This window comes from Hypanus sabinus, chromosome 4 (genome assembly GCF_030144855.1).
Source record: "Hypanus sabinus isolate sHypSab1 chromosome 4, sHypSab1.hap1, whole genome shotgun sequence".
Taxonomy (NCBI): Eukaryota; Metazoa; Chordata; class Chondrichthyes; order Myliobatiformes; family Dasyatidae; genus Hypanus; species Hypanus sabinus.
The window spans coordinates 44433625-44447016 of NC_082709.1; the positions used below are offsets into that span (position 1 = coordinate 44433625).

General features: G+C 40.1%; 2 protein-coding genes across 3 annotated transcripts in view; one reads left to right on the forward strand and one right to left on the reverse strand.

Annotated features, from left to right (window-relative positions):
• Window positions 1–13392, forward strand: part of LOC132392704 (inactive phospholipase C-like protein 1) — a 296868-nt gene that overhangs the window by 58887 nt on the left and 224589 nt on the right. The gene's annotated exons all lie outside the window — the stretch shown is intronic.
• LOC132392705 (uncharacterized) lies at window positions 6184–12069 on the reverse strand. Its single transcript, XM_059966961.1, has 2 exons — window positions 10316–12069; window positions 6184–6620 (listed from the first exon to the last, which is right to left on the reverse strand). The coding sequence occupies exon 1, from the start codon at window positions 12067–12069 to the stop codon at window positions 10915–10917; it is 1155 nt and encodes a 384-aa protein (XP_059822944.1). The 3' UTR covers window positions 6184–6620; window positions 10316–10914.

Here is a 13392-nt window from a genome sequence, read left to right on the forward strand (position 1 = left end):
CGGTGGAGAATAGAACTCTCCACCTACAACTATGATATCCTGTACCGGCCTGGAAGGCTCAATGAGCCCCCTGATGCCCTATCCCAGGGAGCGTGTGCCAGCGCACAGCTCGACCAGCTATACGCCCTCCATGCACATCTTTGCCATCTGGGGGTCACCCGATTTTACCATTTTCGTGAAAGCCCAGAACCTGCTGTATTCCCTTGAGGACATCAGGACGATGACCAGGGACTGCCAAGTCTGGGCTGAGTGCAAACCGCACTTCTACCGTCCTGAAAAGGCGCAACTTATCAAGGCCACCCGCCCCTTTGAGCGACTGAGTGTTGACTTTAAGGGCCCCCTTCCCTCCACTGACCGCAATGTCTACTTTCTCAATATTATCGATGAGTACTCGCCATTCCCCTTTGCCATCCCCTGCGCCGACACCACTACCACGTCCGTCATAAAAGCCCTGCACCAGTTCTTCACTCTGTTTGTATATCCCTGCTATATCCACAGTGATAGAGGGTCCTCCTTTATGAGTGACGAGTGCGCCAGTACCTGCTGGCTAGGGGCATTGCTACTAGTCGGACCACGAGTTATAATCCCTGGGGAAATGGACAGGTGGAGAGGGAGAATGCCACAGTGTGGAAGGCCACACTTTTAGCCTTAAGTCAAAAAGTTTGCCGGTCTCTCGATGGCAGGAGGTGCTCCGTGAGGCATTCCACTCTATCCGCTCCCTGTTATGTACATCCACCAATGCCACCCCTCACGAGTGCCTATTCTCTTTTCCCAGGAAGTCTGCCACTGGGACCACCCTACCAGCTTGGCTGACATCCCCAGGGCCAGTGCTGCTCCAGAAACGTGAGGAGCAATAAATACTCCCCGCTGGTCGAGAGGGTTCACCTTCTACGTGCGAACCCCCAGTATGCTTACGTGGTCTTACCTGATGGGCGGGAGGACACGGTCTCCGTCCGTGACCTGGCGCCCGCAGGAGCAGCAGACCACTACCCCAAACACTCCACGGTAACTGTGAACCCTGTACCCGAGGTGACACAGCGCACACCGCGCCCTTCACAGACTCCTCATGACACTCCTATACCGGGCGTCTCGTACGTGTATATACCAAGTGCCTCACACACACATGAGGGATCACTGACGCCTAGTGGGTTGACACCTCCGGTTAGGCCGGAACCAGCACAACCACCGTCTCTGGTGCAATCACAGCCAGTGCTACGTAGATCGCAGCGACAGATTCGACCACCTGATAAGACAACCTGGAAATATACTTGTAAGAAACTTCGCCCCATGGGGACTCTCTTTTAAAACAAAGGGGGGGGGAGGTGAATGTGGTGAACTACATATACCTGTCTGGACACCCCCCCCCCCCCCCCCCACTGACTGCTCCTGTGGCTCCTCCCTCAGACCCTGGTATAAAGGCGATTGGGGCCTGAACCCTGCCCTCAGTGTCCAGGATGTAGTGTGGTGGTTAATTGCTGCTTGTTCATTCTTCCAGTCAATAAAAGCCTATACCTCACCTCACGTCTCAGAGAGTTATTGATGGTGCATCAGAACCCCGCATTGAGATGAGAACATAAAGCAGTTTAAAAGAGAGATCAGTTATGGGAATGAGTTTCCAAGAGGCTGGGACAATGTGGTCAAGATTAATGCTATGATTATCAAAATCCTTTGGATAAATTCAGGATTGCTGTGCTTATATTCTCAGTCTACACTATTCTCATCAGTGGTGTGCTTTATTATTGTGATACCTTTAAGAGCTGGAATCTTGATATCAATGTATATGTACCACACACCTTTTTAATATCACAGTGACACTGCTTACCAACATTGTCAAAGCAATGGAAAAGATCATATAGTCCTGTAAGATGGTGTTTCTAGATAATTTGAGTATTGTTTCTGTTCTGAGGAATGATAAGGCTGGTTCCAGAATAAGAGCTTCAGAACGAAGGCCCCAATTTCTGGTGCAAGAGCCAGGAATGTAACATATGAAGGTGTGCAAGGAAATAAACAATATTTTCAGATACCCACTTTCTTCACTATATATTCTTTCTGTGACCATATACATCCTTGCTGAACATTCTGTCCTTTTCCTTTTACCATTGTATATTCATCTACCCAGCTCAGCTCATTGTCTCCAGGTGGCAATCCCCAACATGGAAGTGGAAGCGGCAGTGGAGAAGGAAGAGGGGCATCATTGCCACAAGCTGCTTCCTAAGACCACCTCAGATCTTGGCATCACACGGATTATAGAAATTGGACTAGAGGCACATAATTCTTGGGGAAAATACACATGGAACTGTGTTGCTGGAATTGAGGCAAAGGACTGACGAAGCCTGTAGATGAGTTCCCTGAAAGATGAAATTGATATTTAAAAAGTCATTGTATTTCAAATTTTTTTCCTTTATTCAAGTTCAGTGTGTAATTCTGGTTTAATTCAGAAATATCACTTTGGTATGTCAACTGTATTACTTATGTGCTTTTTTCCCCTCATAAGAACAGAATTAGACCATTTGGCCCATCTGCTCCATCATTTCATCAAGACTGATCCAATTTTCCTCTTAACCCCAATCTCCTGCCTTCTCCTTGTGTCCTTTCATACATTGACCAACCAATCAAGAATCTATCAAACTCTGCCTTAAATATGCATAAAGACTGCATGTGGCAAAGAAGTCCATAGATTCACCACTCTCTGGCTAATTAAATCACTCATCATCTCCTTTCTAAAAGGATGCCCCTTTATTATGAGACTGCCTCCTCTGGTCCTAGACTCTCACAATTGGAACCATCCTCTCCAGATCCACTCTATCAAGGCCTTCCGCTATTCAATAGGTTTCAATGAGATCATCCCTTTTTGTAAATTCTAGAGAATATAGGCCTAGAGCCATCAGGGATTCTTCATATGACAAGTCATTCAATCTGGAATTATTTTCATTAAACTTCTTTGAACCCTCTCCAGTTTCAGCACATCCTTTTTAAGATAAGGGGCCCAAACCTGCTCACAATACTCCATGAGGCCTCACAAGTCCTTTATAAAGTCTCAACATTACATCCTTGCCTTTATATTCTACAAATTACAACAGGAGATAGAATATGTATGCTAAAAGGGCAATATTACAAAAGTCATGGAGACTTCAGTCTGCAGGTTGGTGCTAGACTAAAGGAGGGGGAATTTCTAGAGTGCCTACAGAATGGCTTTTTTAGAACAGCTTGTGGTTTCACTCACTGGAGGATCAGCTATTCTGGATTGGATGCTGTGCAACCAGAATTGATCAGAGAACTCAAGTAAAATAACCCATGTGGGCAAGTGATCATAAAATGATCGAATTCACTTTGAAATTTGAGAAGAAGCTAAAGCCAGATGTACCAGTATTACAATAGAGTAAAGGAAATTACAGAGCCATGAGAGAGGAGTTGATTGGAAAAGAACACTGGCAGGGATGACAGCAGAGCTGCAATGGTTGGAATTTCTGGAAGCAATTCAGAAGGCACAGAATATATACATCCCAAAGAGAAAAAATACATTCAAAATGAAAGATAACACAACCATGGCTAACAAGAGAAGTCAAACCCAACATAAAAGCCAAAGAGATGGGATATAATAGAGCAAATATTAGTGGGAAGTTAGAGGATTGGGAAGCTTTTTAAAAACCAACAGGCAACCAAAAGGAAACTACAAAAGTCATTAAGAAGGCAAAGATGGAATACGAGAGTAAGATGGCCAATAATATTAAAGAGGATTTCAAAAGCTTCTTCAGATGCATTAAGTGTAAAAGATAGGCGAGAGTGGATAACAGACTGCTGGAAAACAATGCTAGAGAGGTAGTAATGGAGGAGAATGAAATAGCAGACGAACTGAATCAGTATATTGTTTCAGTCTTCACTGTGGAAGAAACTAGCAGTATGGCGGAACCAAACATTCATGTTTCCCAAGCTACAAACGCTACAAAGCTGAATACTCAACAAATATACATTCAACACACATAGTTAAAAGTGCACACAGGGTATATACAACTCCCATCAGGATCTTTTTGCCCTTTCATTTCCTTAGCTCTATGCACAATGATTCAACACTTTACAACCCTATGTCACCTCTTTCCAATAATTCATTTTCACTTTTTACCAATGGAGCAATGCTGCCCCCTCTGCCTTCCTGTGTATCCTTTTGATACAATGTGTATCTGTCCTGTGGGGACGGCCCTTATTCTGATTGTCGAAAATCCTTTGTGTTGTGATTGGTTAATTTAGAAGCAGCAGCTGCTTTTCCTATTGGATGGCTGCCTGGTGTCTAGTTTCAAATACCCTGGGTAAATAAAATAGTACGTGGAAGGTGTTGTGTTCTTTTTATGTATCATCGATTACTCATCAAGAAACATATTCTGGAAGAACATATAACTAGAACTTTTATTTAACAGCAAACAGCAACCACATTTAAACCATACAAACTTCTCGATCATTCTGTCCTTTCTGTGCATGTTCCAAACTCTGTCTAATCAAGTTCTGACATGTGGCATGTGATATCACCACATCTTCCTTTCCTTAAAAAGAAAAACAATTAGCAACATTAATCAAAACAAATGCATAATTTAACATGTCTCTATCAGTCTCTCTGGGGGGTTTATGAACACAAGTAGACCTTTTAGGTGGTGCATACAGTTCTTGTGTTTCATTGTTATTTCCATGTTTCGTCTGGTCTGCATCAGTTAATGGAAACTCTGAAGTTGGCTATTTCTTGAGGTCTTTGGGATTTCTTCTTAACACTGCTCCTTCTGTTTGGACCATGTATGATCTGGGTTGTACTTCTTCAAGTACTGTAGCTTTCTGAATTCCTTCCACTTCCATTTGTAATGAAATAATCTTTTCTTTATCTAATTCATTAACTGTGTAATCTCTTTTTTATGCTGAGATTTCATCATTTCAATAAAACTTCTCAATTCCTTCACTTGTGCTTTCACTTCTTCAATTGGATTCTGATTCTTGTCACTCTTTGGCTTCAGATCAATATTGTACTGTACCAGCAAGTTTGGTTTTGCTGACAGTGTTTTGTCAGATGCTGGTAACAAAGGGATGGGTCTGGGAGCTTTCTTTATGACTTCTTTTACTTTTGTTGGAGTCAAATTCTGTTCTCTCTCTCTTTCATCAAGTCACTGTATTCCGACTCTGTGTCACTGTCCAGGACTAATACTCTTTTCACAAAATTCAGTCTCTCATGGGCAGATAAACCAGGTATTGACTCTACATATTTTGGCATGACCGCAAATGAAAGCATGTGCACACTACTTTTGTGTGATACTTTTGCCACACATGTTCCTTTAACTGGATTGTCTGCACCTGAATACCCAGTCACTTTTATATTTGTCTAATGTAACCTTGGTCTTGGCTTTAATGCATTAAACTCAGATTCTGCAAGAAAATTTACTTGTGCTCCAGTATCACATTTAAAAAGAATAATGTTCTGGTTCACTTACAATGGCATAGTCCAGTAATTCTTAGTTTGTTTATTTTCACAAAGCACATCACGTTCATTTTCAAGCACTGCATTTACATGTCTTATTTCTCTTCTACTTCTGCAACAATCTGAAAAATGATTACTCTTCTCACAGTTGTTGCACACTTTCCGATACGCTGGGCACATTTTATGTCGGTGCTGCTGCCCACAGCGATCACAAAGTTTTTTTTATTTCAGATGACATCTTGCTCTCTGTCGGTTTCGTTGTCGCTTTGTTATTTTTTCTAATATGTTCGCGCTTTACAGCGTCTACGCTGCCGTTCTCGATAAAAAGCAGTTTAGCCCGTGACATCACGGTCTCCGAAGTTTTGTAGAGCACCACAGCTTTTTTCCAAATTCAAATCTTGTTCTAACAGTCCTTCTCTCTGACCATTATCCAGAATGCCGCAAGCTATTCTGTCTTTAATGAGAGAGTCTGTAAGCTCTGTGAACTTGCATGTTTTACTGTGATTTCTCATTTCTGTAACAAATTGATCAATTGTTTGACCAGCTTTCTGCTTGCATGTATACAAAATGCTTCAAACTTGTCGATTATCGCTTTTAGATTCAAGTTATCTCCATTCTCAAAAGTAAAATGGTTATATACCTCAGTTGCGTTGTCCCCAATCACATGAAGTAGAATTGTAACTTTTGTTTTCTCCATTTTATTATCTGCTTCGATCGCTGATAAATAAATTTCAAAGCGGTTTAAATCTTTTCCAGTTTTCAGCTACATTTCCAGTCAACTGAAGCGTAAATGGGGGTTGCAGAACTTCCATTTTTAAAACTGAGAGCAAACAACAAAAGAGTTTGCGCTCTTTTTTCTCAACTATTTTCGATTATCTTCGCTTCTCCTGTGTTAGCGAAACGAATTATTCTTCCAGACCAACTTCTGACACCATGTTGTGCTCTTTTTACGTATGGTGGGTTACTTATAAAGAAACGTAGTCTTTATAATATGGAAGAACATAACTAGAACTTTTATTTAACAGCAAACAGCAACCACGTTTAAACCGTACAAGCTTTTCAATCATTCCGTCATTTCTGTGCATGCTCCAAACTCTTCCTACTCACGTTCTGACACGTGGGGACGTCATGTGATGACGTAGGATCGAGACGCTGGAACTCAGCCTTCCTGTAAAAAAGTTAATAAATTAATGTTTAAGTGAAGAAAAGTCAATCAATACTTTTTTAAGGTTACTCATAAACTACTCTGGATTGTTTTAAGCTATGCCTCATAAACAGAGGATGAAGAAAACTACTTCCGCGAAGACTGCTCAAGTTGGAACAGAATCAAGGCCTACTTCTACCGAGGAACCGCGGACTCAGGTACAACACACTACCGGTGAAACAGAACAGGAGACCGCGGCAGCATTGGCCATTTCTAAAGGAAAGGATCAACGAGAACTGCGCATGCGTAAAGGAACGAGCATGCGCAAACGAGTGCAACCAGAACTACAAAACCCAGCAAAGACTGAAACCGACAGTGAAAGTGAGTCTGAGAGAGAGACGGACTCTCTGGAAAAATCAGACGAAGATGGAGATGAAAGTTCCTCTGAAAATACAAAAAAGACTTTGAGGCAAATAATGCATAAATTAGAAAAATTAAATGCATTGAAAGTAATTAAAGAAAAAATAACAAAAATGGAGGCTATGTTTGATAAAATGACAAAGAAACAGGAAAAAATGGAAAAGAAAATTACAGATTTGGAAGTCAAAGTGGAAGAAATGGATGGAAGAATGAAGAAGATGGAAGATGATAATGATGCCTGGACATCAGAAAGAAAACAACTCGTGGGAAAAATTGATAAGCTCGAAAATTTTAGTAGACGCAACAATATTAAAATTGTTGGACTTAAAGAAGGTACCGAAGGAGAAGACCCAATAAATTTTTTTCAAAAATGGATTCCTGAAAAATTGGAAATGGGAGAAGAAACTTCAATTGAGATTGAAAGGGTGCACAGAGCCTTAAGACCAAGATCTCAAGATGATCAAAATCCGCGATCAATTTTGATAAGATGTTTAAGATACCAGGATAAAGAAAAGATTTTGAAGGCGGCTGCCCAAGGTGCTAAAAGAAGAAAAGGTCCATTGATGATAGCAGAGAAACCAGTTCTTTTTTATCCAGATATAAGTTATAACCTTTTGAAGAGAAAGAAAGAATTCAATCCAGCTAAAAATGTTTTATGGAAAAAAGGTTATAAGTTTTTAATGTGTCACCCAGCAACACTGATAATTTTTTTGGAGGAGGGAAAAAGATTTTTTCCTGATTATCGAGAAGCGGAGGTGTTCGCACAAAAACTCCCATCTCTTTGCTAATTAAAGGTAGAGACTTTTAAATGTAATGGTTAAAGATGAAGACAGAGATAGCGAATGGAACTGATGGACATTTAAGGACGATATAAGGGAGAAAAGTAAAATTTTAGAAATAATAACTGAGAATAGTATGTTTTTTTATATATATACTTTTTATGTTGCGGGGGGGGGCTGGGGAGCTTTGAATTGGTTACTACGGGATTCACGTGTGTAATCATGGCGATTGCCATGACCCGTACAATAGAGGGGGGTAATGTTGTGTTTTTTTTCTTTCACAACATTAGTAGGGGGGTATTTTGTTTTTTTCTTTATTTTCTATTTTTCTTCTATTCTTTTGCCTGCATGATTGGTGGGGACACACATAGCAACATGGAAACTTCTAAAAAGATTTCCCAGGATACAATGAAAGTTGAAAGATTAGGTATTATTATAGATTGGAGTAACATAATTAAAAATAATGACTAATCTATTGAATTTTTAAAGTTTTAATGTTAATGGGCTTAATGGACCAATAAAAAGAAAAAGAATTTTAACATATATTAAAAAAATGAAAATAGATGTAGCTTTCTTACAAGAAACTCATTTAACGGATATAGAACATCAGAAATTAAAAAGAGACTGGGTTGGAAATGTTATTGCAGCTTCATTTAACTCAAAGGCGAGAGGAGTTGCAATTTTGGTTAATAAAAATTTACCAATTAAAATACAAAATGTATTAACTGATTCGGCAGGAAGATATTTAATTATACATTGTCAAATTTTTTCAGAACTATGGACTCTTATGAATATTTATGCACCAAATGAAAATGATGTAAAATTTATACAGGAGGTCTTTTTGAATTTGGCTAACGCACATGATAAAATATTAATAGGTGGAGATTTTAATTTTTGTTTAGATCCAGTTTTAGATAGATCAACAAAGGCTATTACAAAATCAAAAGTAGCAAAATTAACTCTATCATTGATGAAAGATTTAAATTTGATTGATATATGGAGAAGAATCAATCCAAAAGAAAGGGATTATTCATTCTATTCAAATAGACATAAAACATACTCAAGGATAGATTTTTTCCTATTATCAACAAATACTCAAGATAGAGTGAAAAATGTGGAATATAAAGCAAGAATATTGTCTGATCACTCTCCTTTAATAATGACAATGATAATGATAGATAAAGAGGAATCAATTTATAGATGGAGATTTAATTCAATTCTACTAAAATGTCAAGATTTTTGTGATTTTATGAAAAAGCAGATTCAGTTCTTTTTAGATACGTTCTGACACGTGACTCGTGATATCACCACAGGAGGGGCTTGTTCTCTTCTTCCTTTGTTTAAGGTGAGACCATTAGGAAAGTATGCTCTGTGTGCACTTTTAGGTATGTTTGTTGAATGTATGTATGATTGTTGAGTATTCAGCCTTGTAGTGTCTGTAACTTGGGAAACATAAATGGTTGAATTTTTACTGTTTGTAAATAAATTATTTATATACCTATTTGAAGTCAGTGCACTTCCTGTCTCACTTATCAGACCCACAAACCTGATTTTAACATTACAGTATCCTTGGACATTAAGCTCCCAACTATAATCTTTCAGCCATAATTCCATGATGCCTACAACATCATACCTGCCAATCAGCACCTGTGTGACGTTGATATGTGTTTCTGGTGTCTCACAAAATGAAGCGGCGATATACTGCCATTTTAAAAGTGCTGATGTTGCAAACCTTTTCAGAGCATTGAGGAATACCATAAAGACTTGGAGAAAATATTTTATTTGCAAGGTCTATCTATCTTACTGATTGCTTCCTATGGTAATACCATCATCACTGCTGCTTGAGAGACAGAGGAACTTGAGATAATAGAATGATCATGTAGGTTTTACTGATATATTGTCTGATTAAAAACAAACTACTAGTGGTACTGTGGAGGGAGAATTCATGTTGTGTATAAGAGATGCTTTTCTAGATCAGTAGGTTGAAGAACTTATGAAGGACATTCTATATTTAATCCAATATTGTGTGATAAGAAAGGGTTAAATGTTGAGTACTTGTGATCAAATGAAATACAGATTGATAGTGATTTAGTTTGATCTGAAATGAGAGCCTTAAAACAGCATAAACTTTGAAGGTGTAACATTTGAAATAGCTATGTTACATCAGGAAACTATATTAAAAGATATGACTGTAGGAAAGATGACAGAAAAGAAATGGCTCATATTTAGAGAATATATAATTTACACTAAATATATGGAGACACAAGAAAGACTAGGTATCTAGCTACTTCTCTCCAGTGCAATCTGGAGCAACATACAACATGTCTGGTTTTATATGGTGCTACTTACTGGTTTGAGTGACACCTTACTGGTAGCTGATGAAACAAAAACGACAACTAAATCTATATACTACTAAAACTCTCATGCTCTGTTTATCTGTTTGTGATCTCCAACCAGTGCAAATGGTGCATTACAGCAGCAATATTTTTGGCTAAATCGACTTAAAATGCATTAACTTACAGAATGCAGGCAAAGTTCCCCCGCTTCACCCGAGAGCTGATGTCAGCCATCATGGAAACAGTGATGCAGCACCAAGACGCATGCGCACAGCCAGCCTCAGAAGTGACTCACGATGCTCACAGCAGCGACACCAACCGGAGCAAAAGGGCAGGGCAGCTCTATTTCGAGCGGTCACATTCTGCTAATCACCATCAGTAGGTGCAGGATTGGGACAGATCTATCTGCCACCCATCAATAAGAGATAATTAAATCTTATTGTAATGAAATACTTTGAAACACCCATCAAACCCTTTGCTGCAGTTAAAGGACAGTAGTGACTATATCACATCCATTTAGGAGAGGGCCAACCACATCATCAACAATACTCAGCATCCTGGAAGCTTTGATGTTACTGCTTCGTATCTCCTATCCAGCATTAGGATAAAAAACATTATGGTCAGCCTAATTATGCTGCGTGGAAAGAGAAGGGGACATTATTTCTGGGACATTGGAACCAGTTCTGGGGGAGGTGGGACCGGTATAAACAGGACGGTCTGCACCTGGGCTGGACTGGAACCAGTGTCCTAGGGGGACTGTTTGCTACTGCTGTTCAGGAGGCTTTAAACTAATGTGGCAGGGGGATGGGAACAAGTGCAGAGAGACAGAGGGGTGTAAAATGAGGGTAGAAGCAAAAAGTAGTAAGGTGAAAAGTGCAAGTGGCAGGCAGGCAAATCCAGGGCAAAAAGCAAAAAAGAGCCACTTTTCAACATAATTGTATAAGGGCTAAGAGTGTTGTAAAAACAAGCCTGAAGGCTTTGTGTGTCAGTGCGAGGAGCATTCGTAACAAGGTGGATGAATTGAATGTGCAGGTAGTTATTAATGAATATGATATAGTTGGGATCACAGAGACATGGCTTCAGGGTGACCAAGGACGGGGAGCTCAACATCCAGGGATATTCAATATTCAGGAGGGATAGACAGGAAAGAAAAGGAGGTGGGGTAGCATTGTTGGTTAGAGAGGAGATTAACACAATAGAAAGGAAGGACGTTAGCCTTGAGGATGTGGAATCGATATGAGCAGAGCTGCATAACACTAAGGGGCAGAAAACACTGGTGGGAGTTGTGTACAGGCCACCTAACAGTAGTAGTGAGGTTGGGGATGGCATTAAACAGGAAATTAGAAATGCGTGCAATAAATGAACAGTAGTTATAATGGGTGACTTCAATCTACATATAGATTGGGTGAACCAAATTGGTAAGGGGGCTGAGGAAGAGGATTTCTTGGAATGTATGCGAGATGGTTTTCTGAACCAACATGTCGAGGAACCAACTGGAGAGCAGGGCATTCTAGATTGGGTATTGAGCAATGAGGAAGGGTTAGTTAGCAATCTTGTTGTGCGAGGCCCCTTGGGTAAGAGTGACCATAATATGGTGGAATTCTTCATTAAGATGGAGAGTGACATAGTTAATTCAGAAACAAAGGTTCTGAATTTAAAGAAGGGTAACTCTGAAGGTATGAGATGTGAATTAGCTAAGATAGACTGGCAAATGATACTTAAAGGGTTGACGGTGGATATGCAATGGCAAGCATTTAAAGATTGCATGGATGAACTACAACAATTGTTCATCCCTGTTTGGCCAAAGAATAAACCAGGGAAGGTAGTGCACCCGTGGCTGACAAGGGAAATTAGGGATAGTATCAAGCCCAAAGAAGAAACATATAAATTAGCGAAAAAAGCGGCACACCTGAGGACTGGGAAAAATTCAGAGACCATCAGAGGAGGACAAAGGGCTTAATTAGGAAAGGGAAAAAAGATTTTGAGAGAAAGCTGGCAGGGAACATAAAAACTGACTGTAAAAGCTTTTATCGATACGTGAAAAGAAAAAGATTGGTCAGGACAAATGTAGGTCCTTTACAGTCAGAAACAGGTGAATTGATCATAGGGAACAAAGACATGGCAGACCAATTGAATAACTACTTTGGTTCTGTCTTCACTAAGGAGGACATAAATAACCTTCTGGAAATAGTAAGGGACCGAGGGTCTAGTGAGATGGAGGAACTGAGGGAAATACATGTTAGTAGGGAAGTGGTGTTAGGTAAATTGAAGGGATTAAAGGCAGATAAATCTCCAGGGCCAGATGGTCTGCATCCCAGAGTGCTGAAGGAAGTAGCCCAAGAAATAGTGGATGCATTAGTGGTAATTTTTCAAAACTCCTTAGATTCTGGATTAGTTCCTGAGGATTGGAGGGTGGCTAATGTAACCCCACTTTTTAAACAAAGAGGGAGAGAGAAACCGAGGAATTATAGACCGGTTAGTCTGGCATTGGTGGTGGGGAAAATGCTAGAGTCGGTTATCAAAGATGTGATAACAGCACATTTGGAAAGAGGTAAAATCATCGGACAAAGTCAGCATGGATTTGTGAAAGGAAAATCATGTCTGACGAATCTCATAGAATTTTTTGAAGATGTAACTAGTAGAGTGGATAGGGGAGAGCCAGGGGATGTGGCATATTTAGATCTTCAAAAGGCTTTTGACAAAGTCCCACACAGGAGATTAGTGAGCAAACTTAAAGCACATGGTATTGGGGGTATGGTATTGATGTGGATAGAGAATTGGTTGGCAGACAGGAAGCAAAGAGTGGGAGTAAATGGGACCTTTTCAGAATGGCAGGCAGTGACTAGTGGGGTACCGCAAGGCTCAGTGCTGGGATCCCAGTTGTTTACAATATATATTAATGATTTAGAGGAGGGAATTAAATGCAGCATCTCCAAGTTTGCGGATGACACGAAGCTGGACAGCGGTGTTAGCTGTGAGGAGGATGCTAAGAGGATGCAGGGTGACTTGGAATAGGTTAGGTGAGTGGGCAAATTCATGGCAGATGCAATTTAATGTGGATAAATGTGAGGTTATCCACTTTGGTTGCAAGAACAGGAAAACAGATTATTATCTGAACGGTGGCCAATTAGGAAAAGGGGAGATGCAACGAGACCTGGGTGTCATTGTACACCAGTCATTGAAGGTGGGCATGCAGGTACAGCAGGCGGTGAAAAAGGCAAATGGTATGTTGGCATTCATAGCAAAAGGATTTGAGTACAG